This window comes from Ceratotherium simum, chromosome 21 (genome assembly GCF_057802395.1).
Source record: "Ceratotherium simum simum isolate JZ-2026a chromosome 21, ASM5780239v1, whole genome shotgun sequence".
In the NCBI taxonomy this organism is placed as follows: Eukaryota; Metazoa; Chordata; class Mammalia; order Perissodactyla; family Rhinocerotidae; genus Ceratotherium; species Ceratotherium simum.
The window spans coordinates 42,454,828-42,478,941 of NC_141920.1; the positions used below are offsets into that span (position 1 = coordinate 42,454,828).

Genomic DNA, 24,114 nt, shown 5'->3' on the forward strand with positions numbered 1-24,114 from the left:
CTAATTCCTTGAGTTTTGCCTCAACCATGTGACTTCTTTTCCCATGGAAGGACACAGGAAGTGATTCTGCATTAGTTCCAAGGCTAGGCCTTAAGAGACCCTGTGTGTTTTTGCTTTCTGCTTTTACATTTTTGCCATTGCCATGAGAATATCCCCTAGGTAACTTGTTAGTCCAGAGGGGAAGTGAAACATGTAGATCAGAACTTAAATAAAGCAAAATACTCTCCTGAGGCAAGCCATGAAAGACTTTAGAACATGTTAAATGTTACCCACATTGGTTAAACTTATAATAAGAGTCCACACACACACTAAGTCAGAGAATTTTTTGTCCTTATAAAGAAAAACGGATATTTTTTCCAACAAAGAACTTCTGAATTCTGTTGACATTTTAATTAAAAAAATTTTTTTCATAGCATCATCAAACCTCATATTTGTATTTCACTTTTAAGTTTCTGAGAGCATTCCATCCTGTGATCTCATTTTCTCCTCACGTCATCCTGGTGAGGTGAATGGCTTTATCCGCCTTTTACGTGTTGGCCTTGATCATGCGGTAGCCCACTCTATGCTGTGAGAAAGAGAATGAGCTGAGCAAAAGGTATGTCAGAACAGAAGGAATATGAAGGCAGAGGAAGATCAAAGGCTGTGTCCAAGGGAATACGAGCAAACTTTATCATCTTTTCAGATATCAGGATCTAGTCATGTTGGTGGGGGTCCATTGTGAGGGGGGGCTTAGAGTGATTATGAGAGGCCCAGGCTGTGGTGCCTGACCAGGTGCTGGTGGGAGTTTGTTTGTCAAGGGACAGGTAATTTTGTAATGTGTCCAGCTGGATGTCTAGCCCTAGAAAATAGAGATGGCAAAAATTAGACCAAGGGATTCAGTTCTAACCCCATTTCCTCCCATATAGCAGTGGGATTTAGGCTGAATTTAAGGGAAGGAAAACAGAAAGCCAAGACTGGGGGAGAGGAATTAATAGCACTTGGGCAGCTGTGTTGTGTTTGGTTGGGGAAGGAGGTTGAAAAGGCTCTGACACTAGGGACCCAAGAGAAGAGAAAATGAGATAAGGAGTCTGAAGCAAGACTCCAGGGTTATGGTGGCACCATCCAGCACGAGAGTAAGGCAAAATAAGATTTGACTCTTGCTTGACACTACTTACCTCTAAGTATCAAGGACCACTCTCAGGGTGGACTTTGTGGCTTACTGATTTGAGCAGGGCTAGCTCTGCAGGTGCCAGGCACTCATTCAGGATGCCTAGAACATACAGAAGTGGAGGCACTGGGAAAGTTACAGCATCAAGAATTATAAAATTTGATGGGGCTGGCCCTGTGGCCCAGTGGTTAAGTTTGGTGCACTCCACTTCAGCAGCCCGAGTTCAGTTCCCGAGTGCAGACCTACACCACTCGTCGGCAGCCATGCTGTGGTGGAGACCCACATACAAAATAGAGGAAGGCTGGCACAGCTGTTAGCTAAGGGCGAATCTTCCTCAGCAAAGAAAAAAATATATATGTATATATATTTAAAATTTGAGAATAATTAAGCTCTTGGAAAGTTCCATTTTAAATCGCTTTATTTCAAAGATGAGAAAATAGAAGTTCTGAGTGACTCTGTGATTTGTTGACAATAAAGATTCATAACCAATAAGCCAGAAATCCGGAGACTTTTTCTTTTCTTTTCTTTTCTTTTTTGTGAAGAAGACTGGCTCTGAGCTAACATCCATTGCCAATCCTCCTCTTTTTGCTGAGGAAGATTAGTTCTGAGCTAACTGTGTCCATCTTCCTCTACTTTATATGTAAAATACCTGCCACAGCATGGCTTGATAAGTGGTGTGTATGTCCGCACCCGGGATCCAAACGTGCAAACCCCAGGCTACGGAAGTGGAATGCAGGAACTTAACTGCTACGCCACCAGGCAGGCCCAGAGAGACTTTTTCTTAAATCCAAATAATGTTACATTCTTTTTTTTTTTTTGGTCTCTGGAAGACACCAAAGAATTGGCCAATGTTAGTTTACTTCTTGATTTTTCTCTTGTCTCACATTAATGGGAATAACAGAAACACATGCCACAAAAAGCATCATATTGGTGGCTTTGCTATTTTGAACGTCATAAATAATTCTTGTTTTAAATTCTATTGTTACTTATTTTTAATGCTTGGGTAAAAGAGATAGATGCATGGGTGGATGGATGGATAGACCAATTGATTGATAGATAGATGACTCTGAGCTATAAGTGGTTGGACAGATTACATGTAATATTCTGTATGGAACATGTAATATTCTCTACCTCCTTTGCCTGGGAGTTTGCTTAATCTCTCAAGAAATCAACATCTGGCTTTGCTTAAGCAAGATAATTTATTTTTGAATATGAAGATCTATTGCCCAAAAGAATTTGACTACAGATGAACTATATTCTGAGGCAGAATTATTTAGTGGAGTAAGCATCTGGAAAGGAGACAGAAAACATAAGATCAGATTTTAATCTCAACCCTTTTCCTCACCACCTGGTGGCACTGAGCTCACCATTTCACCTCTCTGTGCCTCGCTCACCTTGTTTAGGAAATGGGGCCATTCATCACATCTCCACTCTGGACACCACAAGTGTAATAGTGAATTAAATATGGTAATCAACATGAAAAACACTTCGACAATGAAACAGAGTTTTATACTGATGCCAACTGGCATTGTTATTATACATTTATCATCACAATTTCCTGATCCTTACCCACTGACTAGGTTAGAATAAATTCAAAAAAGGCAGGGGCTCCTTTCCAGAAGTTGTCTCTAATTTGTTATTTAGGTAAAGTATGATTACTGCTCTTCCTAAACACACAGTGTGAGCAGAGTAACATTTTTCACGTTGACAGTTTATGCCAATTTGTGTTTGTCTGTTGGTACAGTTATGTTAATTCTATGTGATAGTCTCTTTCCAGTGCTTTCGCTTTTGAAACAGCATAATAAAGTGGCTTCTGCTAAATAAATAGGCCTACTCGCAATAACTGATGGTTAAGATAATTTATGCGGGAGGTATTTTGGTGTTGCAGACCAAATTAACTAGCTGAAAATCCATTAACTTCAAGGCTCCAGATGGATATTTAGGATAATTTCTGAAGTACAAATGTAAAAGTCATGGTAGAATTTTATTTGGCATATGCGTAGAATTTCTGCCATGGGCCCATTTAAAAAATCAATATCATAATAATTACATCAAAGCAAAAATAACAAAGCATTATGTGCCTGATCAGAAAGCTGCAACTGAAAGTCCAGCCACTCCAGAAAAGTGAAAGATATGTAGTTAGCATCTGCAATTTGCGTTGTTCCCTGATGCCCCTGGATTTTATAGCAAATCGTGCTGTCACCTATATGAACTAGACTTCAGTAATGGTTGTGGTTTCACGGCCTTCGAGTAGGAATATGATGGTCCTCTTTCACTATTCACCCATCTCCACTCCTGCCTTATATGTATAATCTTGACCCCACCCTCACACCCACTTCACTGGGGTATTCTCTCTTGCCAAGTGTCAGTCTACTACCCCCTGCCATCCGCCTACAGAGATCTGAGTGACAAAAATTTACATTGCTTAAAGAGTAAACTATGAATAGAAGCAGAAACCTAGAACGTGTAAAAGTGAGAATCACTCAATGAGTCAATAGATCAGGACTGCATTTGGTGACATTGCACAAATCCCCTATGAGGAGCTGATCTGCCAAGAGTTATGAGAGATGCTAGGACAGTGTAATTATGAGGTCCCTGCAGTCAGGAAGCTTATAATCCATCAGGGAAACACGATAAGCACACAAAATATCATCACCAGCCTATCAAACATCCCTCCTTCCCCTGGGTCCCTTGTAATTGCTAACATTTATGGAGAACTGGCTGTGTGCTGAGCACTTAATACAGATCATTATTTATTCCTTGCAGTGGCCTTGTGAGGTAGGGGAAAGCATCATCCCCATTTTACAGACATGCAAACTAAGCTTTAGCAAGGTTAAGTAACTTGCCCAAGGTTATGCAGCTAGTAAGTGGTGACAGCAGGATTTGTAAACAAGCTCAGAGCTGGCACTGCCCACCTAGCATTCCAATATTTGTGAGGGGCTTGTCTCCTCTGACCAGCAAAATCTCCTTGAAAAGAGGAAAATTTCAGTCTTTCACAACCCCTGCTATGGTTTGCAGAATGAATACATACCTTCAACTCAATATTTATTGAGGGCATGCTCCATATTTGATATACAGTGATATGCAAAAGAAGAAGAAAAACTACAAAGCAGTATAAAAATGCCTCATTAAAGAACCAGAATATACGTCAGCAGCAGATTTTCTTCTCAGAAACGTAAAGATGAAGAATAGGATTTTTTTTATAGGAACCGTAAAAGTATGTTTCAGGGAGATTATTTTATGAAAATATCATCACACAGTATTCTGATAATTACCTAAAATATTAATAAGAAAGATCATACTAAATGGCACTCATTTACACTGCAGTCTGATTGGCTAGTAAAATGGGTGTTCTCAAAGTCAAGGTTTGGGGAGTGTACTGGGTGGAGTAGTGTCCCCCAAAATTCATGTCTACCTGGAATCTCAAAATGTGACCTTATTTGGAATAGGATGTTTAGAGATGTAATTAAATTAAAATGAGCTCATACCAGACTAGAGTGTGTCCTAAATCCAACAATGGTGTTCTAAGAAGGCCATGTGAACACCACATGAAGAACCACTGATTATCTACATAACAATATCCAGGAGTGTGTGTGGGGGGGGGGGGGGGGTACGTGTTAAAAATGCTGATTCCTGGGCACCACTCCAAACTGACAAGTCATAATATCTGTGAAAGGGATCAAGAATCAGCACTTTTAGGGGCTGGCCGGGTGGTGCAAGCGGTTAAGTGCTTGCGCTCTGCTGCGGCAGCCTGGGGTTCGTCGGTTCGGATCCTGGGTGTGCACCAATGCACCGCTTGTCAAGCCATGCTGTGGCAGGCGTCCCATATAAAGTGGAGGAAGATGGGCATGGATGTTAGCCCAGGGCCAGTCTTTCTCAGCAAAAAGAGGAGGGTTGGCAGATGTTAGCTCAGGGCCGATCCTCCTCACACGCACAAAAAAAAGAATCAGCACTTTTACTCCAAGGTTTTATGCTTACTCAAGTTTGAAAACTATGATATTTGGGGATGTGGAAATGTATAAGACATAGTAACTCTGTCTAGTGGGTGTACTTCTCAGTTAAGGAGCTAAATCATGTAAGGTAATATAACAAGGAATAATCTTACTTGTGGTAATAACCTGCTATAGATGCTGAGGAGAGGAGGCCATTGTGAATGAGAGTACGTTCGATAAGTGTGTTAGGAATTTGCAAAATTTTACTTTGGCCTCCAACTTCAGTACACAGTGAATACCCTGGAGATGTTCAATAGGGGTTTCCATGCAGACCAAATCAAGCTTAATTAAGAGTGATAGCTACCATTTATTCAGCAGTTACTATGTGATAATTACTTCACACATCCCGTTGAATATTCTAGACAATGCTGTCGTATCAGTCGACTATTAGTTCTATTTAACTGACAAAAATATGGAGATTAGAGGAGTTAAGCAATTCACAGAAACTAACAATGTAAGCAAGTGGTCGAGTCGACATACAAAATCTGGACTGTCTGAATGTAATAAGCCTATTCCCCTTTCTCTTTCCCATTCCACCACAGGCTCCAGAATAGACCACCTTTCTTGTGAAAGCCATATGGCTTGTCTAAAACTGAGCCTTGTCATATGGACTGGGTGGACTTGAAGTCACAGGGTAGACATGCCATCACTTCCAGGTGCCCTAATTTTACACAAACATTTAGGGAGAGAAACATTTTTTATACTAAAATAGGCATGAGTATATAATTGAGTAGAATTTTTAAAAATTGAATGTGATTTTAAGGTAAAAGATGTATGTTTAAGGGAATTTTGCAGTTGACCAGAATTTCTCGGCCATCCTGAGTGATGGATTCCCATTTAAAACTCTCAGCATTCTAGGCTACTTTATGGTCAGTGTTGTGAAGTTATCTCATAGACTCCCTCACTGGTTGTGTCCCACACTGGACTGCCTGGGTTGTCACACACTTTTGTTAGTTTGCTTTAATTTTCCATTGATTTCTATGTAAGTTTGCCTCTCCATAATATTCTGCAAAATGGAGGCATTCATACAAATTTATTTACTTGATGGAGCAGTGATTTTCTCTAATCCAAGCACCCTGACTTTAATTTCTACTGTATTTTCCCAGTGCGTGGCAATGAGAGAGTGGTTTTTGTCCATTTTGACAGAACAAAGTAATTTCCTGGTTGGGCACCAAAGGGAAAAAATGGTCTTTTTACTACTGAGCGGAATCAAGAGCACCATAACAAATCTTATGTAAGCTCATGACTCATGCAGTCTAGAAAGGTCCTGTAACCATTTCACACCCACTGGCTAGAAACGAAGCATGGCTGAAGGTCAGAGTTGGTGACTGACATAGAAAACATATAGGCTGCTGCATGACTAGAATATATGGTAAACCAATATGGTAGCAGCGAGATCCTCAACATCAAGGAAAAAAAATAATATAATTCCCTAAAACCCGGAACTTTTCTCAAAGTGGACCTCAACATAGTTGAAAAATTTATGGCTTCTCCACATCTAGTTCCCCAAATATTTAACTTAGGAGTTAAGTACACTTTAAATAGTTTGTTTTCCGGAATGTGTGTATATGTTTCACAACTTAGGAAATTAAATTAAATAGCAAAATAGAATCCTGGTTAAAGTTTTTCAATGAACACATCATCAGTGGGTCTTTCCAAGTACTTTTTACATCTGTTCACAAAATTAAATTTTGGCTTCCCCTTGCCAACCTTCCCAAAAGTATAACATAGATAATTGACTTGTTTTTAACGAATAAATCATCCAGTTAAGTTCATGAAACAAATCCATACTTCAGGTGGAAAGTTTAGTGTAGACTTCTGGCAATGTTATTTTAGGAATGTGTCTCTAAGCAATTGAGTAGTTATTGTAAACTGTGCCAATATGCCAATTACATTTGCACACCTTTGTAATTTGGGGACTTCCTCTCCTGCTGAAGGATGGTTAGATGGAACATTATTGAATACAGCACAGATGTGAATAAAGCATCATTTTCCTGCTGAAAATGTAAACGAAGTCTTTATTATTTTTACTGCTTTTAAATTTTGACCTGTAACTCACATTGGAAACATCAGTGGAAACCAGGAAACAGCCTCTGTAGCATTTAGCATCACAGATGCTGGAGCAGAATCAAGTCTAGAAAATAGAGTTTTAAGGGATTACAGCAGCCGACGTTATATAACAAGAGTCAGTATAATGGATGGGACATCTGCTGGCTATTTTCGGAAAGCCGTCATTCTATAACCCTCTATTAAAATAATCTTAGTGGATACCTGACTTATATTGTTCTTTTTTTCCATATGCTCCCAGTGATTAAAAAGTTGACATTTCTATGCTCTAGTCTTGTCTTCCTTTTTCTTTTTTCTCTTTTTTGTTTTTGGTCTTTTGTTTTTGGTTGGTCAGTTATTCTTTTGTTGTTGTTTTAATTGTTTTTTCTTAAAAAGAAAAAAAAGACTGTCTTACTACAAAATTAGGATAATACTAGTTGTTTCACAGGTAATGTTCTGGATGACCTGAGCTTACACATATGAAACCACATCCCTTAAAGTGTAGCAGAAAAGTACTCAATAACTATTAGTCCCCTTCCTTTCTGTTACCTTCCCCTGAGAAGATTTTGATATTCATGATGGACTTGGGTTTAAAATGTAGAGTTTAGAAGACTGAATTATACCTTAAGATTGTAGTATCTGGAGGATAAATACTTTTAGAAGTTCAAATCTCTTTATTTCCGTTTACCAATATTTTTCTATCTATGCAAATGCACCAATATACCAGGCACACTGGCTCTATGTCATTAAACCACAATTTTCTGGTGGGAGTGGAGTTCTAACCCCCATGGAGGGTATGGAACAATGTGTCAGGAAGGACGTGAAGCCATTGTAAAGCAGAACCCATCTTCCTCGAGGATCAGTAAGGATTGGGAGGAGAAACATTGTTTTTTTTGCTGCTGTTGTTGTTGCTGAGGAAGATTCGCCCTGAGCTAACATCTGTGCCAGTCTTCCTCTATTTTGTATGTGGGTCACCACCACAGCATTGCTGACAAGTGGTGTAAGTCCACACCTGGGATCCAAACCTGCAAACTGAAGGCGCTATCCCTGAAGCAGAGCACGCTGAACTTAAGCACTTCGCCACGGGCCATGAAACATTGTTTTTATATGCATATAAGCATGAACAATTTATACAGTCCGTTAAACAAAGACCATATGATAAAACTCAAAATTAAATAAAATTTTGGAGGAGGCACCTTGGCACCATCTCAAGTCCCTGAGGGAGACTTAACAACCCCAGGGGACATTCTCTGATAAACATTTGAAAAGAACTTAATTGATAAGACCACTGAAAGTTGTGAACTCTATTTTCAAAATATGAAGATATGAAGTGAGGACTAACCTTATTTATTTATTTATTTATTTATTTATTTATTTATTTATTTATTTATTTATTTATTTATTTATTTATTTTTGTGAGAAAGATCAGCCCTGAGCTAACATCCATGCTAATCCTCCTCTTTTTGCTGAGGAAGACCGGCTCTGAGCTGACATCTATTGCCAATATTCCTCCTTTTTTTTTTTTTCCCCAAAGCCCCAGTAGATAGTTGTATGTCATAGCTGCACATCCTTCTAGTTGCTGTATGTGGGACGCGGCCTCAGCATGGCAGGAGGAGCAGTGCGTCGGTGCGCGCCCGGGGTCTGAACCCGGGCGGCCAGTAGCAGAGTGAGTGCACTTAACCACTAAGCCACGGGGCCGGCCCTAGGACTAACCTTATTTAAACCTGTCAGAGTGAAGGCAATGTGGTTTAGAGAGATGGCGTGGAAGATGGACATATCACAGAGAGTTAGAGGAAGGAGAGTAAAGCCTCCTTTTTCCAGAGAGAGAGAGCCAGGGGCCAATGCTTCTTTTTGGGGTCCCTGAGTCAGAGAGTTGTGGTAATCAGGTCAATGAAAGCCTACTGGTCCAGTGGAGCAGTATGATTAAGATCTTTTTCTATCCCTTTCAGTTGGCTACATCAATTGCTAGGTGGTAGGACAGCTAAAATAAAAGGTGGTGTCTCCTCCAAGGATTTACAGTCTAGTTGGGCACATGTTACTTTATCTGGCATTTAAAGAGAGAGTTGATATGAAATAGTTACAAGTAGATAAAAATACAAGGTAACAATCCACAGTTTGGAGCAGATAGTACATGCTAGAGGAGATAGAGAGAGGACGGCGGGTGGCTGAGAGGAGAGACAAAGATGGAACACTTTCTTTCACTCCTCTCTCTTTTATACCCTCCATATAGCACACAAACACCCACTCACATATGTACCACACACACACACACACACAAACACACACACCACTACTGCCACCACCCAGCCCTCAGGGGGCATTTTGGATGGAACCGCTTTGGTTTGCTGATTCTTATTATGTGAGACATGAACCTATGGAAAATTACCCACAAGTGATTGTTCTCTTGGGGCTTGACTTTCGAACAAAAGAAATTCTTTCTTGCAGGAGTGGGAGGGACACCAGCTTGAGAAAAACAGCTTTTGTCCTCACAAAATGCTCTTTCGGGATAATATGTTAATGAGCTTCCTTTGAACTCTAAATGGCATCTGCGTGAGTGTCAGATGCTAATGGAAATATTGAGAACACGAGAATGCACAGGACGACTGCACAGTTATGTGGTGGCCCGCGTTCCGCTGAGCACTGTGACCAGGCTTCAGAGCCATCTTGTGACTTGGCATAGCATTCCTGTTTTGAGGAGAGTTTTTATTTCTCCTGATAATGACATTTTTTTAAGGTTGTGATTTGTTGGCTTTATAAACCACTGTCCTCTATGGGCAACCTCATAGCAGCAATGAATGACAATTCTTCCTTGAAATTTTTAATTACTGTGACAAAAAAAGAGTAATTATTAACTTTTGTAGCTGAACCACCTCTGTAGATGTTCTTAATCAAATAAAAGAAAAGGAAACAGAGAGTTCTCAGAAGCAAGAGTATGAAATGTACAATAGTGGGTTGCGGCTGGGTTAGCTGGGTTGACGTGAGCGCCGCATGAGTGCTTGATAAACAATAGCTCCATCACTGGAAGGATAATTTCATGTCATTTCATGTCAAAGAAGAAGAACTTTGAGTCAAAAGACCTATTCCTGGCACTGTCTTCTCAGTTTAAGGGTACTGAGGGCACCATGCGAGAGATAGCAAAATGTGGGAAGGAGGTCTATACCTTAACAGAATTAGAAGCTGAATTATATTAAATTAACCTTTGATAGGCTGGATCCTGAGAGAATAAGTTGATATTTGACCAATTTTCTTCTAAAAGCAGACCCTAAGACCAGGATTAAAGTGCAGGTAGATTATTTGTGGATGAAGAAGGGGTGAAGAAGGTCAACACAGAGCATGCAATCAAGTTACCACCCTGAGCAACCAGAAGTTTATCCTCCTGGAGAGCTCTGGGTTTTCTCATCCAAGGGCAATGGAGGAGGAGGTATTTAAACATCAACTCTTGCCAGTCTTTGGTTCAGAGCTGCTGGAATAGGAGGCATTAATTCTCCAAACTCCCAGCTTACTAGATATTTGCTCAGAATCTCCTAGCACTAAGAAAGCCTTCTGGCAAAGAAATGCAGACACTTGGCCATTCTCTGGCTTCCACAACACTGCTAAGACCTGAGGGGATATGGACAGGGCACCACAGTGCCCAACACACCTCCAGACCACACCTGCAGACCACGTGGACTCACTTTTTCTTTTATGGATTGTTAAAACCCGTCTGAGTAAGCCACTTCTGGCACAAAAGGAAATCCATTACTCTTATACAAAAGGATACACTTAGCATTAGAAATAAGACATATTTCTGCAGAAATGCATCTCAACTCTGGGGGGCTTCCCGTTAAGATATGCAGCCATGTTAAGACATACCTCACCTTGACTTTGTTATGGCTGTCACTGCACAGTTGCCCACAGGCCCAGTTTCCCATCCTCAGAATAGAGTGCACAAAGAGCTTTGAGAGGCTCATTTCCCAGTGATGAGTATCAGATGGAACTCCAATCTCAACAAATCTACTGTCACTTTGTTTGAGTCTTATTTATAGTATAATGTTGACTTGGAAAGCTCTTTTAAAATGAATCCTGGCCTCTTAACCATTGGTCAGCCCAAGTACAGAATATGGTTGCTTCTGCACAAGGAATGGGTAGCAGAGTTAGCTATTGGGTAGACCTTAGGCTGTCAGCTTCATGTGTGATTGGCTGCTGCCATTTGCATCATTGGAAATGATGTCGAAAGTGGGCATGAAAAGAAAATAATTCAGATTGCCGAAAATAGCGGGTTATTGTCATAGGTCAAGTTTTCAGGGAATCAGACTGAAAAGGGATTTGCAAGCAGGAGGTTTATTGGATCATACTCTTAATCCATACTTTGAGGGAGAGTGAGTGGAATGAGGGAAGCAGAGCTGGGAAGAGGGAGAAGTTGAACCCACCAGGAACTCTGAAGCTGGGATGGTGTATTAGTTTGCTGGGACCGCCATAACAAAGTATCACAGACGGAGCGGCTTCAACGAAAGAAATTTATTTTCTCACACTTCTGGAGGCTAGAAGTCTGAAATCAAGGTGTCAGCAGGGTCAGTTTCTTCTGAGGCCTCTCTACTTGGCTTGTGATGGCTGCCTTCTCCCTGTGTCTTCACATGGTCTTCCCTCTCTGTGTATCTGTGTGCTAATCTCCTCTTCTATGAGGACACCAGTCTTAGGTTAGGCCCACCCTAATGATCTCATTTTAACTTAATTACCTCTTTAATTAATTTAATTACTTAATTACCTCTTTAAAGGCCCGATCTCTAAATATAGTCACATTCTGAGGTACTGAGGGTTAGGACTTCAATATATGAATTTCAGGGGGACACAATTCAGCCCATAACTGATGGTCCTTTAGAACTGTGTCAAATTGAAGGAAGGGGTCTGAGCCTTTGGACTGCTGAATGAGTTGGTCACTGGATACAGGCTGACTTGGGGAAGAGAGGGTCAGCATGGGTGAGGTGCTGTCTTCAGCAGAGGACAATCCTCTGAAAGGGTCTCCTCAGAGCCATCAGCCACCAGCACTTCAGCAACAGGAAAAATGACTGCTCTAGTCCTGAAGGGAGGGGAGGGGGCTGATATGAATAGCACACCACAGCACCCTCTCCCATTATGATAAGGGAACCTGTTCTTTATCTGTGGCTGACATTTCCTCTCAATATTTTCTGGGATCATTTCTTTGGTTACAAGGGCAGAGCGGGGCATGCTTGCCATGCTAGCATTTAGAACCGCAGGTCCTAAGCCCTTGTGAGTGCCTGCGTCTCTTCTATGCTAAGCATATGGAGCAGCTTCAAGGACCACGACAGATGTGTCATTTGCCAGGGTGTCCATTTTGATCGATATGAAGCAGGCTTGAAAATGAACTTGTACGAATCAGCCTCCAGCTCAAATCAAAATAACTCTTGGTTCTTCAGATACACGGCCGTTTTTTTAATAGAGTTGAAGAAAAGTTAAAAAAGAGCAATTTATCCAAACAAGACAAGAAGACTCTGAATTGTGCTGCCACGGAGTAATGACAGATGAACTGGGTTTGCAAAAAGCCCCCCAAAATAACGGATCCTTTTTATGCATGAAGAAGCACTTTCAAAATGCAAAAATGCCCTTTGAGTGTCTATGGATTATAAATGCTCTCCAACTCATCCGAGCATTTCTGGGAACATGGAGAGAAAAATTTTCCCTTTCTGTAATTTGGAGATTGAAATACTAGTTTCTGTGGTGAAGTGCACAAATATGAACATACTTAATACCTTCAAGAACCAGAAGAATGATACTCAGTGACATTTGATGAGGATATTAAAATAACAGAAACAAAACTTGTGAAATCTTTTTCATCACTGCAACTCAGCTGTTAGTTTACCATTTTTTTCTTTCTCTCATTGGCTGATATGGTCAGACAGAGAAAAAAAAAGCTGTTTTATATATAATATAGGCCATTTTTGTAAATGTTTCTTTTAAGATAGAATTCCTCAGCAAAGTTGAAACTGGAATAAAATGGCCTTTCAGCATACCAGTCAGAAAAATGCCTCCAATGCTCTCTATCTGGCTCATGCTTTTCTTTGACCTATTTTAAAAGATTGGTAGAAATAAAGGACTCACCAAGTGAACAGTGATCACATCAATCTGTCAGCACTGTGCTAGGTGTTTCTGGTACCTTATGAATAATAACTTTACAATAAATAACCGATGTTTATGGAGCATTTACTATACATCAGGCCCTTTGCCAGGCACTTTACATAGAATATTTCACTTGGTCATTATAGCCAACTGTGGCAGGTAGGATTCTAAGATTCTCCCAAGATTTCCAATGTTTGGTGTACACACACCTTCTCCCAGTTATTCAAACAATAATCTGGATACTGCTGTGATGGGATTTTGTGCAGATGTAATTAAGGTCCCAAATCAGTTGACCTTAAGATAGGGAGACTATCCAGGTAGGCCTGACTTAACCACAGGAGTCCCTTAAATCTGGGTCTAGAGGTCAGATATGGAGGAAGTCAGAGATTCCAAATCAAGAAGAATTTGACTCACCTTTGCTGGTTTGACAGTGGAGGTGGACACCTGGCAAGTAATGCACGTGGCCTCTTGGAGCTAAGAGTGACCCCCAGCTGACAGCCAGAAAAGAGATAACACCTCAGTCCTACAACTGCAAGGAACTGAATTCTGCCAACAACAAGAATGAGCTTAGCCTCCTCAGCCTCCAGACAAAAATTCAGTCCAGCTGACACCTTGATTTCACCCTTATGACACCCTGAACAGAGAAGCCAGTCACATCATGCAGACTTTTGACATATAGGACCATGAGGGCTTTATTGTTACATAATAAACAGGGGTTATTTTAAACCATAAAGTTTGTGGTAATGTGTTACATAACAAGAGAAAACCAAAATACCAGCCCCCACAAGGTCAATGTTTCCATTTTAGAGATGAGGAGACTGAGGCTTAGGAAGGTTAAGTGACCTGTTCAAGGGCACAGAGCTGGTAAGTCCAGATTGGAACACAGGCAGCTGGTTACATGGAAGAGACTGGGTGTGGCAGGCAGAAGTCTCAGATGCCTCCAAGACGTCCGCCCCTGGTGTGCACACCTCTCCAGTCTTCTCCTCTTGAGTGTGGGTGGCAACTGTGAATACAATGGGGTAATCACTCCCTGGATTGGGCAAAAGAGAGTTTTGTAGATGTAATTAAAGTATTTAATCAGTTGATGTAATTAATAGGGAGAGGGTCTTGGTGGGCTGATTAATTATGGGGGCTCTTACAAGGAGCCTAGAGGTTGGAGATGGAGAAAGTCATAGAGACACACTCCTGCTGGCCTGGAAGAAAGATAGCGTCCGAGTCCTGAGCTACCTTCCAGAGCCCCAGGGCAAGGAATTGCAGGGCCTCTAGAAGCTAAAATCTGTCCCTGGTGGACAATTAGCAAGAAAAGGGGTCCTAAGTCTCACAGCTGCAAGGAACTGGATTCTGCCAACAAGCTGAATGAGCTTGGAAGAGGCCCCCGAGCCTCAGGTGAGAACTGCAAGGCAGCTGACACCGTGATTGCAGCTTTGGAGACCCTGAGCAGAGGATTCAATTATGTTGGGCCTGGGTTTCTGACCTAAAGAAACTATGAGATAATAAAACTTTGTTTTTTAAGCTGCTATGTGTGTGATAATTTGTTATGCAGCCACACAGAACTAACACTGTGGGAGCAGGGCAGATAGCTCTTCTTTGCTCCACTTGGTGGGAGGGGAGGGACTAGGACCCAGGCATCCCAACTTCTTGTTGTTGTTCTTTAATTAATCAATAGTGACCTTATCCTTTTGTTACTCTCTTTAACCTTGATTTACTCATAGCACCAAGCAAGTTCTAATTGTCTGGTCTTCCACCTCCTCTCAAACCTGTCTTTGTACAAATTTGATACTTAAGCCCTGAAATTTAATTCACTTATTAGCAGCAGCCACTGTTTTATGACAATACCCCAGTATCTAAGCCTGCACTGGTGAGGCCGTTGGTTTATCTTTCAGGAAGTCTGCAACTTCACTCTCATTGCCCATCAGGCTGTATGTACACAGAATAGCCCACCATCAGTCCTTAGTTAAAGCAGTATTTGCATGCATACCAGATCTCTGAGTGTTTGTCATTAGGGACACAAATTACATTCATCAGAATCCATTCATTCTCCCCGTATCACTGAACACAGGATAATCTTGGCTGTGTCAGCTGCCCTAGGACTGGTAGCCATGAAAAATGGAGGTCGGCTGCAGATATTCCAAACTTGCTTCACTATGTAACCCTTTTCAGGAGCAGTGGATATGATGCTGAAAAAGATTGATAGAACTTATGTCATCATGTTTATGGGGCATAAAACCCCAACTGTGGATTAATAGATACCTTGGTGAAAGAAATACATTTTTACTCCTTTATTCCTTGATGAGTGAGCTACAGTTGGCCTCAGTGGAAATATATGAAGAGATTGCCTTTAGAAGGTCAGCTTTTAAAGGACTTTTTGACTTCTAAGTCAATGAAAGTAGATTTTTGATTGTTGGCCAAGACAATTGTAACAGAAGACTTTCAACCTTTAAAAAAATTCTTATTGAAGTGTAACATACAGAAAAGAACAGATCCTAAGTGAACTGCTTGATGAATTTTCCCAAACTGAATACATCCATGGAACCAGCACCCAGAACAAAAACCAGGATCCCCAGCATTCCCCTCAGTCTCTTCTCACCAACCCTCACCCCAGAGTAATTGCTATACTAACTTCTAACACCATAGGTGATTTTGCCTGTTTCTCTAATGTTTTTGAACGTTATAAAAATGGAATCATCCCATGTGTACTCTCTTCTTCTGGATTCTTTTACTCAATATTATGTGTGTTTATATTATTGTGTGTAGTTGTAAACTGTCTCTTCTCATTGGTTTGTAATGTCTCGTATAAATAGATCACAATTTAATTACCCACTCTGCCATTTTAGACATTTAAGTAGCTTCCAATTGGGAGATATTACAAATAGCGCTGCTATGAACATTGTGGTATGTGTCTTTTTGTGAACATATGTGCACATTCTGCTGAGTGTTTATCTAAGGAGTAAGATTGCTGGATCATAGGGTATGCACAAATTCAGCTAAGTTAGTAGATACTGCCAGATAATTTTTCAAAGTGGTTGTACCGTTTTATTCCCCAAAGCAGTACATGAAAATTCTTGTTAATCCACATCCTTGCCAACTCTTGATGTTGTTCTTTTCATTTTAAAAAAGCTTTTTAACTTTTAATACATCTTAGTTTATAGGCAGCATCATTGTTTCTATTGTGAAACTAATAAGCCCCCCATATGAAAACATCAGTACTGGGTTCAAGAGCCATTGTACTCAGCATAGTATCATCGGATAAGACGACAGTTGGTAACAATAAATGAATCGTGCCCCTTATATAGCTCTTTTCTACTTTGCAAAAGCACCCAGGATCCTCTATAATTCTGTTCTCGGGTGTTCTGGTAAACATAAAGCAAAGTCTACCTTCTAAAGAAGTTATTTTTTGGTTCTGGGACTAAATACCCTTGAAAAATATCTGCCATATACTTACATTTTAGTCAAATCTGTTTGCCTAAACATATACTCTGCAAATGTTTACAGAGATCCTATTATGCATCAGGACCTACACCATGCACAGGAGATAGAGAGATGAGCACTACCCAATTCTTCCTAAGGTTCTAGTTTAAGACACGATGAAGACTACGGTTAAGTTGTTAATTCCTAAAAATATTAATGTTGCCTTTTGTATTATTTGCAATTATATTTTAGCCTGAGGACCCATCTGAGTTTACTGACAACTTCCTCCATTAAAAAAAAAAAAAATGTGAGTCATTTTAAGTACACAAAGTTGCTTTAACTACGAAAGAGTGGATGCACACTTTAGGAAGTTCATCAAGAAGATGGGCTAAGACCAATAAAAGTTCATCTTGAAGGAAGTAATTGGAATTTGAATAGCCTTGACAGGTTACATATCTCCAAAAAGGAACACTTATTATTTTTTGCCCTTCATTGTGTTCCTCTACATGATATTCAGTGAAATGATATTAAAGGTTACATCAGTAGGGCTTTAATCAGGAAAGCAGAAGCTGTGAGTAATACAGAATAAGGGATTTATTATAGGGATTAGATCTTATACAATCAAGGGAGAAGCTGCGGAAGCAAATGTCCAGAAGGGGAGGGTTGGCTGAGCAGAGAAAACTCCTAACCAGGACACACGAGAGGGAGCCGGTGAAAAAGTCTATAGAAGGCCGTTGACTCTGCATCTGACTGGGCCTGGAGCGTGTCAGCAGGGCAGGTGCTCCAGCAGCAGGTCAAGAGGCAAAAGGAAAGCTGGGTGTGCAGTGGAAGACAGCAAGAACAGAGGGGAAGCCCTGAGGGCAAACTGGAATCCACGGGGACAAACTGCCACGTACATCTGTCTCTCACTGCGTGGAACCCCAAAGCCGCAACGCCCTGCAGAAGAAGCTGGTGCCGTCGCTGCAGAGCTGCACGTGTGTGCCCAGCCCAGGACTCAGAGAACCTGAGGCAGGACAACCAGCAGGAGCTGGAGAGGCTGCGGGTCCAGCTGCTACCCCACGCCCAGGTGAGCGAGCTGATGAGCAACAATGCACGTGACCTGCCCGGAGCCTGACACCCTACACCCACCTGTCTAGTGCAATGACTGCAGCTGCCCTTCTGCCCTCCGAATCTCATGGAAATTTCTCTGTTGCCAAATCTAACCTAGAATCATTCAGAGAAGTGTAATTCCAGCTTAACTAAATTGATAGTACAAAACTACCACAGCGATAGACTGTAACTGAGATTAAAAAAAAGAAAAAAAAAACCTGTAGAGATGATATAATTCAATTCTTTCTTTATAAAGACATGAAAACTGGGGCCCAGGGGGACAATGGCTTGTCCAATGTCACAGAGCCTAGAAACTCAGTCCCATGTGTCTCATCTGGGTGATATCACAGAAAGAATGCTGGATGTGAAGCTAAGACACCTGAGATTTTGCCACTAATTAATTGTTTAGCCTTGGAAAAAAAATCACTCAATTTTGGATTCAAGTTTTCTTGAGAGAGAACAGCACATGGGCTAGGCCCAAAAACTTGAAGGTGCTCAGTTGATATCTGATGAATAAATGAATAAATATAGTCTCTGAAAAACAACCATTTTACAAAATTGTTCTATTTCCTAGCATAAAAGAAAAATTGAAACCATGCTCCTGAGCCTCATAGTGAGGCATTCTTATATATTCTCATGAAATTTATCTGGGACTGGAATGAATCACCCGGGCCCTTCCTCCTTTGCACAAGTGAGATTTCCAATCTCTCAGCCGTGTAGCAGTTAGACTCTATATTCTTCTTGTCACCTCATTGTGGCTTCTACTTGATCCTTTCTGTCTGGGCTTTTCAAGAGGAGTCCAGTACCGCAAAGCTGGAACAGCAAGAATCAAAAAATGGCAGCAGGAAGAAGCTGGAAGAATATCAGATTTCTAGCTACGTATTTCCGTTTTGCTCACACATCTGCAATTTGGGCAGAGTTCAGCAGGAAAGGCTCATCTCTGCTGCATGTGGCATCGCCTGGGCATGTGGTGTCTCAAAAAAGTGGAAATCGTCTAGAGGATGCTCACTTAAGCTGGGGCTATTGGCTAGAATTTCTACACATGGGTTCTCCCCGTGGTCTCTCTGCGTCCTTGTGGCATGATGATTGGGTGTGAGAGCAAGCCTCCCAAGAGAACCAGGTGGAAACTGTATCGCCTTTTATGACATGGACTCAGGAGTTACATATCATTTCTGCCAGTTACAGACACTCCCAGATTCAAGAGGAGGAAATATAGGTCCCACCTCTCAATGAGAGGAGCATCAGCATTACATGTTAAGAGGAGCCTGAAGGATGGAGTAGCATATTGCATGCCATCTTGGAAAACGCAGTCTACCACAAGCAGTGGTCAAAATCCACAATGAGTTTATAAACACAGAGCTTGTCAGCTAAGTGAGCTCTTGTCCAAAAATAACCCCAGAAATATGTTTATGCACACATATATAAATGCATACACATATGCATACATAACAAGGACTTGGTAAATGAGGCTAATTCTTGGATTCAACTTCCTTCCAAGATATTTTCAGTGTTATGCCTGAGGATAAGGGCAGGGAACAGGGCCATTCAATTAGTTTAAAATCAAAGTACTTTTCCCTCATCATCCGTCTCCTCATTGGAAAAATAAATCAGGCTGCTGAATTTTGGACCCACACCATTTCCATGGTAACAAAGCCTAAAGTGCTAAAAGGTGGATTATAATTCTTTGCAATATTTAAGAAATCCATATTTAGTCTGTGTGGTGTTTAAAAGTGCACTTAGTAGTGGTGAATGCCATTACCACGAATCCACGAACACACACACACACACACACACACACAAGCAATATGAATGTTTAAAAAAATACCTCAATTTATACTAAGTAGACCATAAAAATAGGGGGAAATGAGTAAAAATGAGACTGTCCAGTTTGGTATTCTTAGATCTGCTTTGAGCCAAATTTTCTTGTTTTGATTTTGATCTCAATTAGGTGGGCTTTAGAAATAATCTGACCATTTAAAGCCTGGAGATGGAGAAAAAGTCAACCATCATAGGTATAGAAGTGAGAATAATTACAGTGTTTGGAAACTACAAGTATTTCAGTGCAGCTGGAGAGTAGAGTATGTCTAACACAGAGTTTTGTTTTTAATGTTAGGACTTTTAATTTTGAAGTATTTCAAATATACAGAAAATAATATATCTATGTACCTACCCCTATAGTTAATATATTATATAGTTAATAGCTATTACTGATTTCCCGTATTTTTCTCAAATCTCTTTTCTTTCTAAATAAATACAATATTAACTATTTCGTTAAAACCTTACCTGTCCATCCCTTTACCTTCCCTCCCTGCCCAGAAATCATTATCATCCTGAAGTTCATGTGTGACATTCCTTTGTACATTTCTGCATATTAGTGCTTATGAATGAATCCCTTCATTGTTGTACCTTTGTCCTTTAAAAATTTGTATAAATGTGGGGCCGGCCTGGTGGTGTAGCAGTTAAGTTCATGGGTTCCTCTTTGGCAGCTGGGGTTTGCTGGTTCAGATCCTGGGCGTGGACCTACTCACCACTCATCAAGCCATGGTGAGGCAGCGTCCCATATAGAAGAACTAGAAGCACCTACAACTAAGATATACAACTATGTACTGGGGCTTTGGGGAAACAAAAGAGGAAGATTGGCAACAGATGTTAGCTCAGGGCCAATCTTCCTCAAAAAAAAAAAAAAAGGGGAATTCCAACAGTTTAAAAAAAATTTGTATAAATGGTATCATAGAGTATATGTCCTTTTATAACTCATTTCTATTGTTCAACATTATGATTTTTATCTTTAGCCACAGGGTATAAACATGCCATAAGGAGAGTGGAGATGAGCATTCAGTATTGCACAGATAGTTCATCATTTATTCAACGAAATTTATAGTTCACCTGGAGAGTGAGTTTATGGTGACAGTTTTTGCATTTGTAGAAAATGTTAATGATATGCAGACAGGACTGGACAACAGAAACTCAAGTGAACACAAGGAAAAGACAATATGGTTGTTTGTACCCCAGTCCGTCCATTTCTGAGGGCCAGGTGCTTTCTCTTATAATCCATACTATGGAGGCAGTTACCGGGGCTGCACGGTCTTTGGTGATGATACCATAGAAGTCTAGTGACTGCCCAGGAGGGAGTCTATCTAGATGGGGGTCTAGACTTGTGCAGGCATCGGGGAGCCACATCTCTGAGCTTCCATCAGGGAACCTTGGTGATTCCTCGTGTCTTACGCTCCTCTCCCCCTCCCATCCCAGTAGATCTTCTCTCCTACTGGTGACTTTGCACTTGGCTGGCGTGAATCTGTACGCCACAGGCTGGGAGAGCCAAGGGACTAGGGGGATGACATCCATTTGGGCTCTTTCGGCCCCTGCCACATGCACACCCTGCTTCCATTCCCTGCCATCAGAAACGCCTCACTTGATGTTCTATTCAATTACCAGTTGCAGTTTGATGGATTCAGTAATTTCTAACTTTTTGTACGTTGTTAAAATAAAGGAACTAAAGGGGTGTTCATTCTCAAGACATGAAATTGAGTCACTGATTTAATATCAGATATACGTGAGCTATTATGCGTACTCCATCTCTCTTCTCTGTTTGCCATATTACTCTCTCAGTGTCTCAAAGAAACTCCTTACATGCAGAAGCTCTCTCGAAAAACAAAAAAGGGACTGCACACACATTTTACCTTTGAGGTGGCATTTACTTATTCAATAATATCTATCAGATTAAAGTTATATTGACCTCATGTCACTATCAGCTCATTATATTTTACTTCTGTTGCATTTCTGAGTATGTTAAGCTAAAAGCAAGTGACTTCATGCAAATTAAACTGCAAGAAGCTTTTTAGATCATGTTCACATACGAACAGGTTTGATAAGTATATTTGTCTAACAAGGGTAGGACAAACAGCTCTTTGTTTACTGACATACTTTATTGTCGTTCCACTGTACACCTCTCCTCTCGTGTGGCTGTTTTATAGGACATAAAGTCTAGGTATCCTGTCGGAATCTCAGATATTATTTATAGCTTGCTACAAAGTGGCTTATTGTCACTTACTATTTCTTATTTGATTTATATAGCATCTTTCCACCAAAGAGCCCAGGGTTTATTTACATAAAGGGTACACACACACACATACACACTCACTTGAACTTCACTCAGTGCTGTCAAGTAGTTAGCAGTATAGCACCAAAAATCTGTAGGTTTTTCATTTGTTTTATGTTCCCAGACCATGTTCTGGGACGGCAGTCACCATATTTCCTTTCACTTTGAGTGTTTATTGTTTACCTCCAGGTGGATCGGATCATCTTCTGTGTCTTCTTAGAAGTCGACTTCAAAATCTACAAAAAGAAGATGAGCGAGTTTTTCCCTGTAGGTGAGTAAAGCAATTTGTTTCCTTACAATTGAGGATTGAAGAAGTGGAGGCATCGCCTATAGTATTTCTGTTTCATTTCGCATCTTAAGGACTGTCACAAATGTGATCTCCCTACACCAGTCACCCCTGGCAACTTGTGTCATACTTTTTAAGAGGTCAAGGAGGTGATAGGAATTCTAGGCCCTAGACCTCTCTGTCCCATGAGGTCATCGTGTTGTCTTGGGGAAGTCACTTCATCTTTTGAGTCTCAGTTCCTCATATCAAAGGTGAGGGGCTGGATAAGATGATTTCTAAAGACTTTTCCTCTGGCCCTAAATTGCATGATCTGTGATTTCCTCCCCACACTCGTAAATTGTCTAGGCCTGTGCCTACATCCACCATGTTAAACACAGTTGTTGGAAATTGTTAGGAGCCCATTTATACTTGTAGCCAGAATTCAAACTGTTCCTGCATTCCATCCCTATTCCGTACAATTTTCTCGGCCCAAATTGCAATGAAGATAGCAGCACTTCTAGGGCAATATGAGAAAGGTAGTCATTCATCCTATTTCACAGTTCTTTTGAGAATGTAGAGAAAACTTCAGAGTTATTAAAGAACCTTGAGTAACGGATTTACATCAATTCAATGTGCCATTAGTTGGATTAGGTAATTTGAATATATCCCCCCACTGTCCCTCTTCTAGCCTGGGAAGGCTTGTTTAATACCTTGTTATTTTTATGGTGCCATTAAAGTCACAATGCTTAAAGCCCTTTCCTCAGCCATGGTAAGAATGGCTTCCAGGAAATTTCAAGCACTGTGAGCATTGTTGGTGCCTGCCTTTTAGACAGCTTTCTTTTGAGGTTTTCACATCCGTTTGAAGTGGCTTTTCAGGTAGCTGGTGATTCCGGCGGGTAGGAAGGAGATTGGAGGGTGCTGCCGCACATGCGCCCTCACGCAGTCTATGAGAGCCACACAACAAGGAGGATGCCTTGCCTGCAGGTCACAGTAGGACGCGGGTAGCTGTCAGGAACAGCTACACAAAACTGCCAGAGATGTTCAACCCTGGGCTCATATTCAAGGTGGACTAAGTTCTTCTGGGTAATTTGAAGTACTTCTCTCTAATTTTACAATTGAAAGGTGAATCTGCTAAGTGTACTTAATTTGGGAGTTGAACTACAGTGTTTCTCTAACTGGAACACAACGTAAATTCAGAAAGACTCCCGTGTGATGAAGAAGAGGACTGTGATTATGGTCTTTTTTTCCTCCTTTTCCTTCTCTTCTTCCTTTTCCTCCTCCCTCTCCTTTTTTCATCTTTCTCCATTTTTTGAGCAACTCGGTGTTTTACAGAGGGTAAAGCACATAATAACTATTTAATAAGTAGCTGTTGATATAAGTTGAATTCAATAAATTCTTCTCTCCATAATCTGATGGCTTTTTTCTCTGTTTCAATCTCCTTGTTTCATCTTTTCTTGTTATTTCTCATGTAACCACAGTGAGCTGATTGTGCCTGCATTTCTTTGTTTTTAAGCATTCTTAAAAGAAAGTGTTCATTCATGTAAAAATGTGACTTGCCATGGTGTGTGATGCAAATATTCTCATTTCTTGTCAATATCACAGCATATTTTATAAGATTTTATAAATTTTGGACTTCTTGAGATGTTTAGAAATGATGACATAATATTTATTTTCATGTCTTCTAAAATTAAAACTTGTTTTCACTCTAATATATGATAAAATATAATTTCATAAATATGATCCATTGATATCAAAACAAATCTATCCAGCATCAGATATTTATAATGATCAAGGCCAAAAATCATACTACAAGTTTTTTAAAATGGGCCAGTTTTAGTGGTGCAGAATGTATTTATAACTATACCAATAAATTATTGTTTGAAAAATTGCTACTCTAAATAAATCCAAAATGCATCTTAGTACTTGAGCAAGTAAAATAATAATAAAATCATTT

General features: G+C 40.5%; 1 protein-coding gene across 1 annotated transcript in view; it reads left to right on the plus strand.

The window, feature by feature from the left end:
* Positions 1-24,114, plus strand: part of LOC101401682 (ADP-ribose glycohydrolase MACROD2) — a 776,405-nt gene that overhangs the window by 582,084 nt on the left and 170,207 nt on the right. Inside the window, exon 4 of the mRNA XM_087445636.1 lies at positions 22,085-22,166. Coding sequence (XP_087301762.1) covers positions 22,145-22,166 — 22 coding nt within the window. The 5' untranslated portion in view covers positions 22,085-22,144. The remainder of the gene's footprint in view (positions 1-22,084; positions 22,167-24,114) is intronic.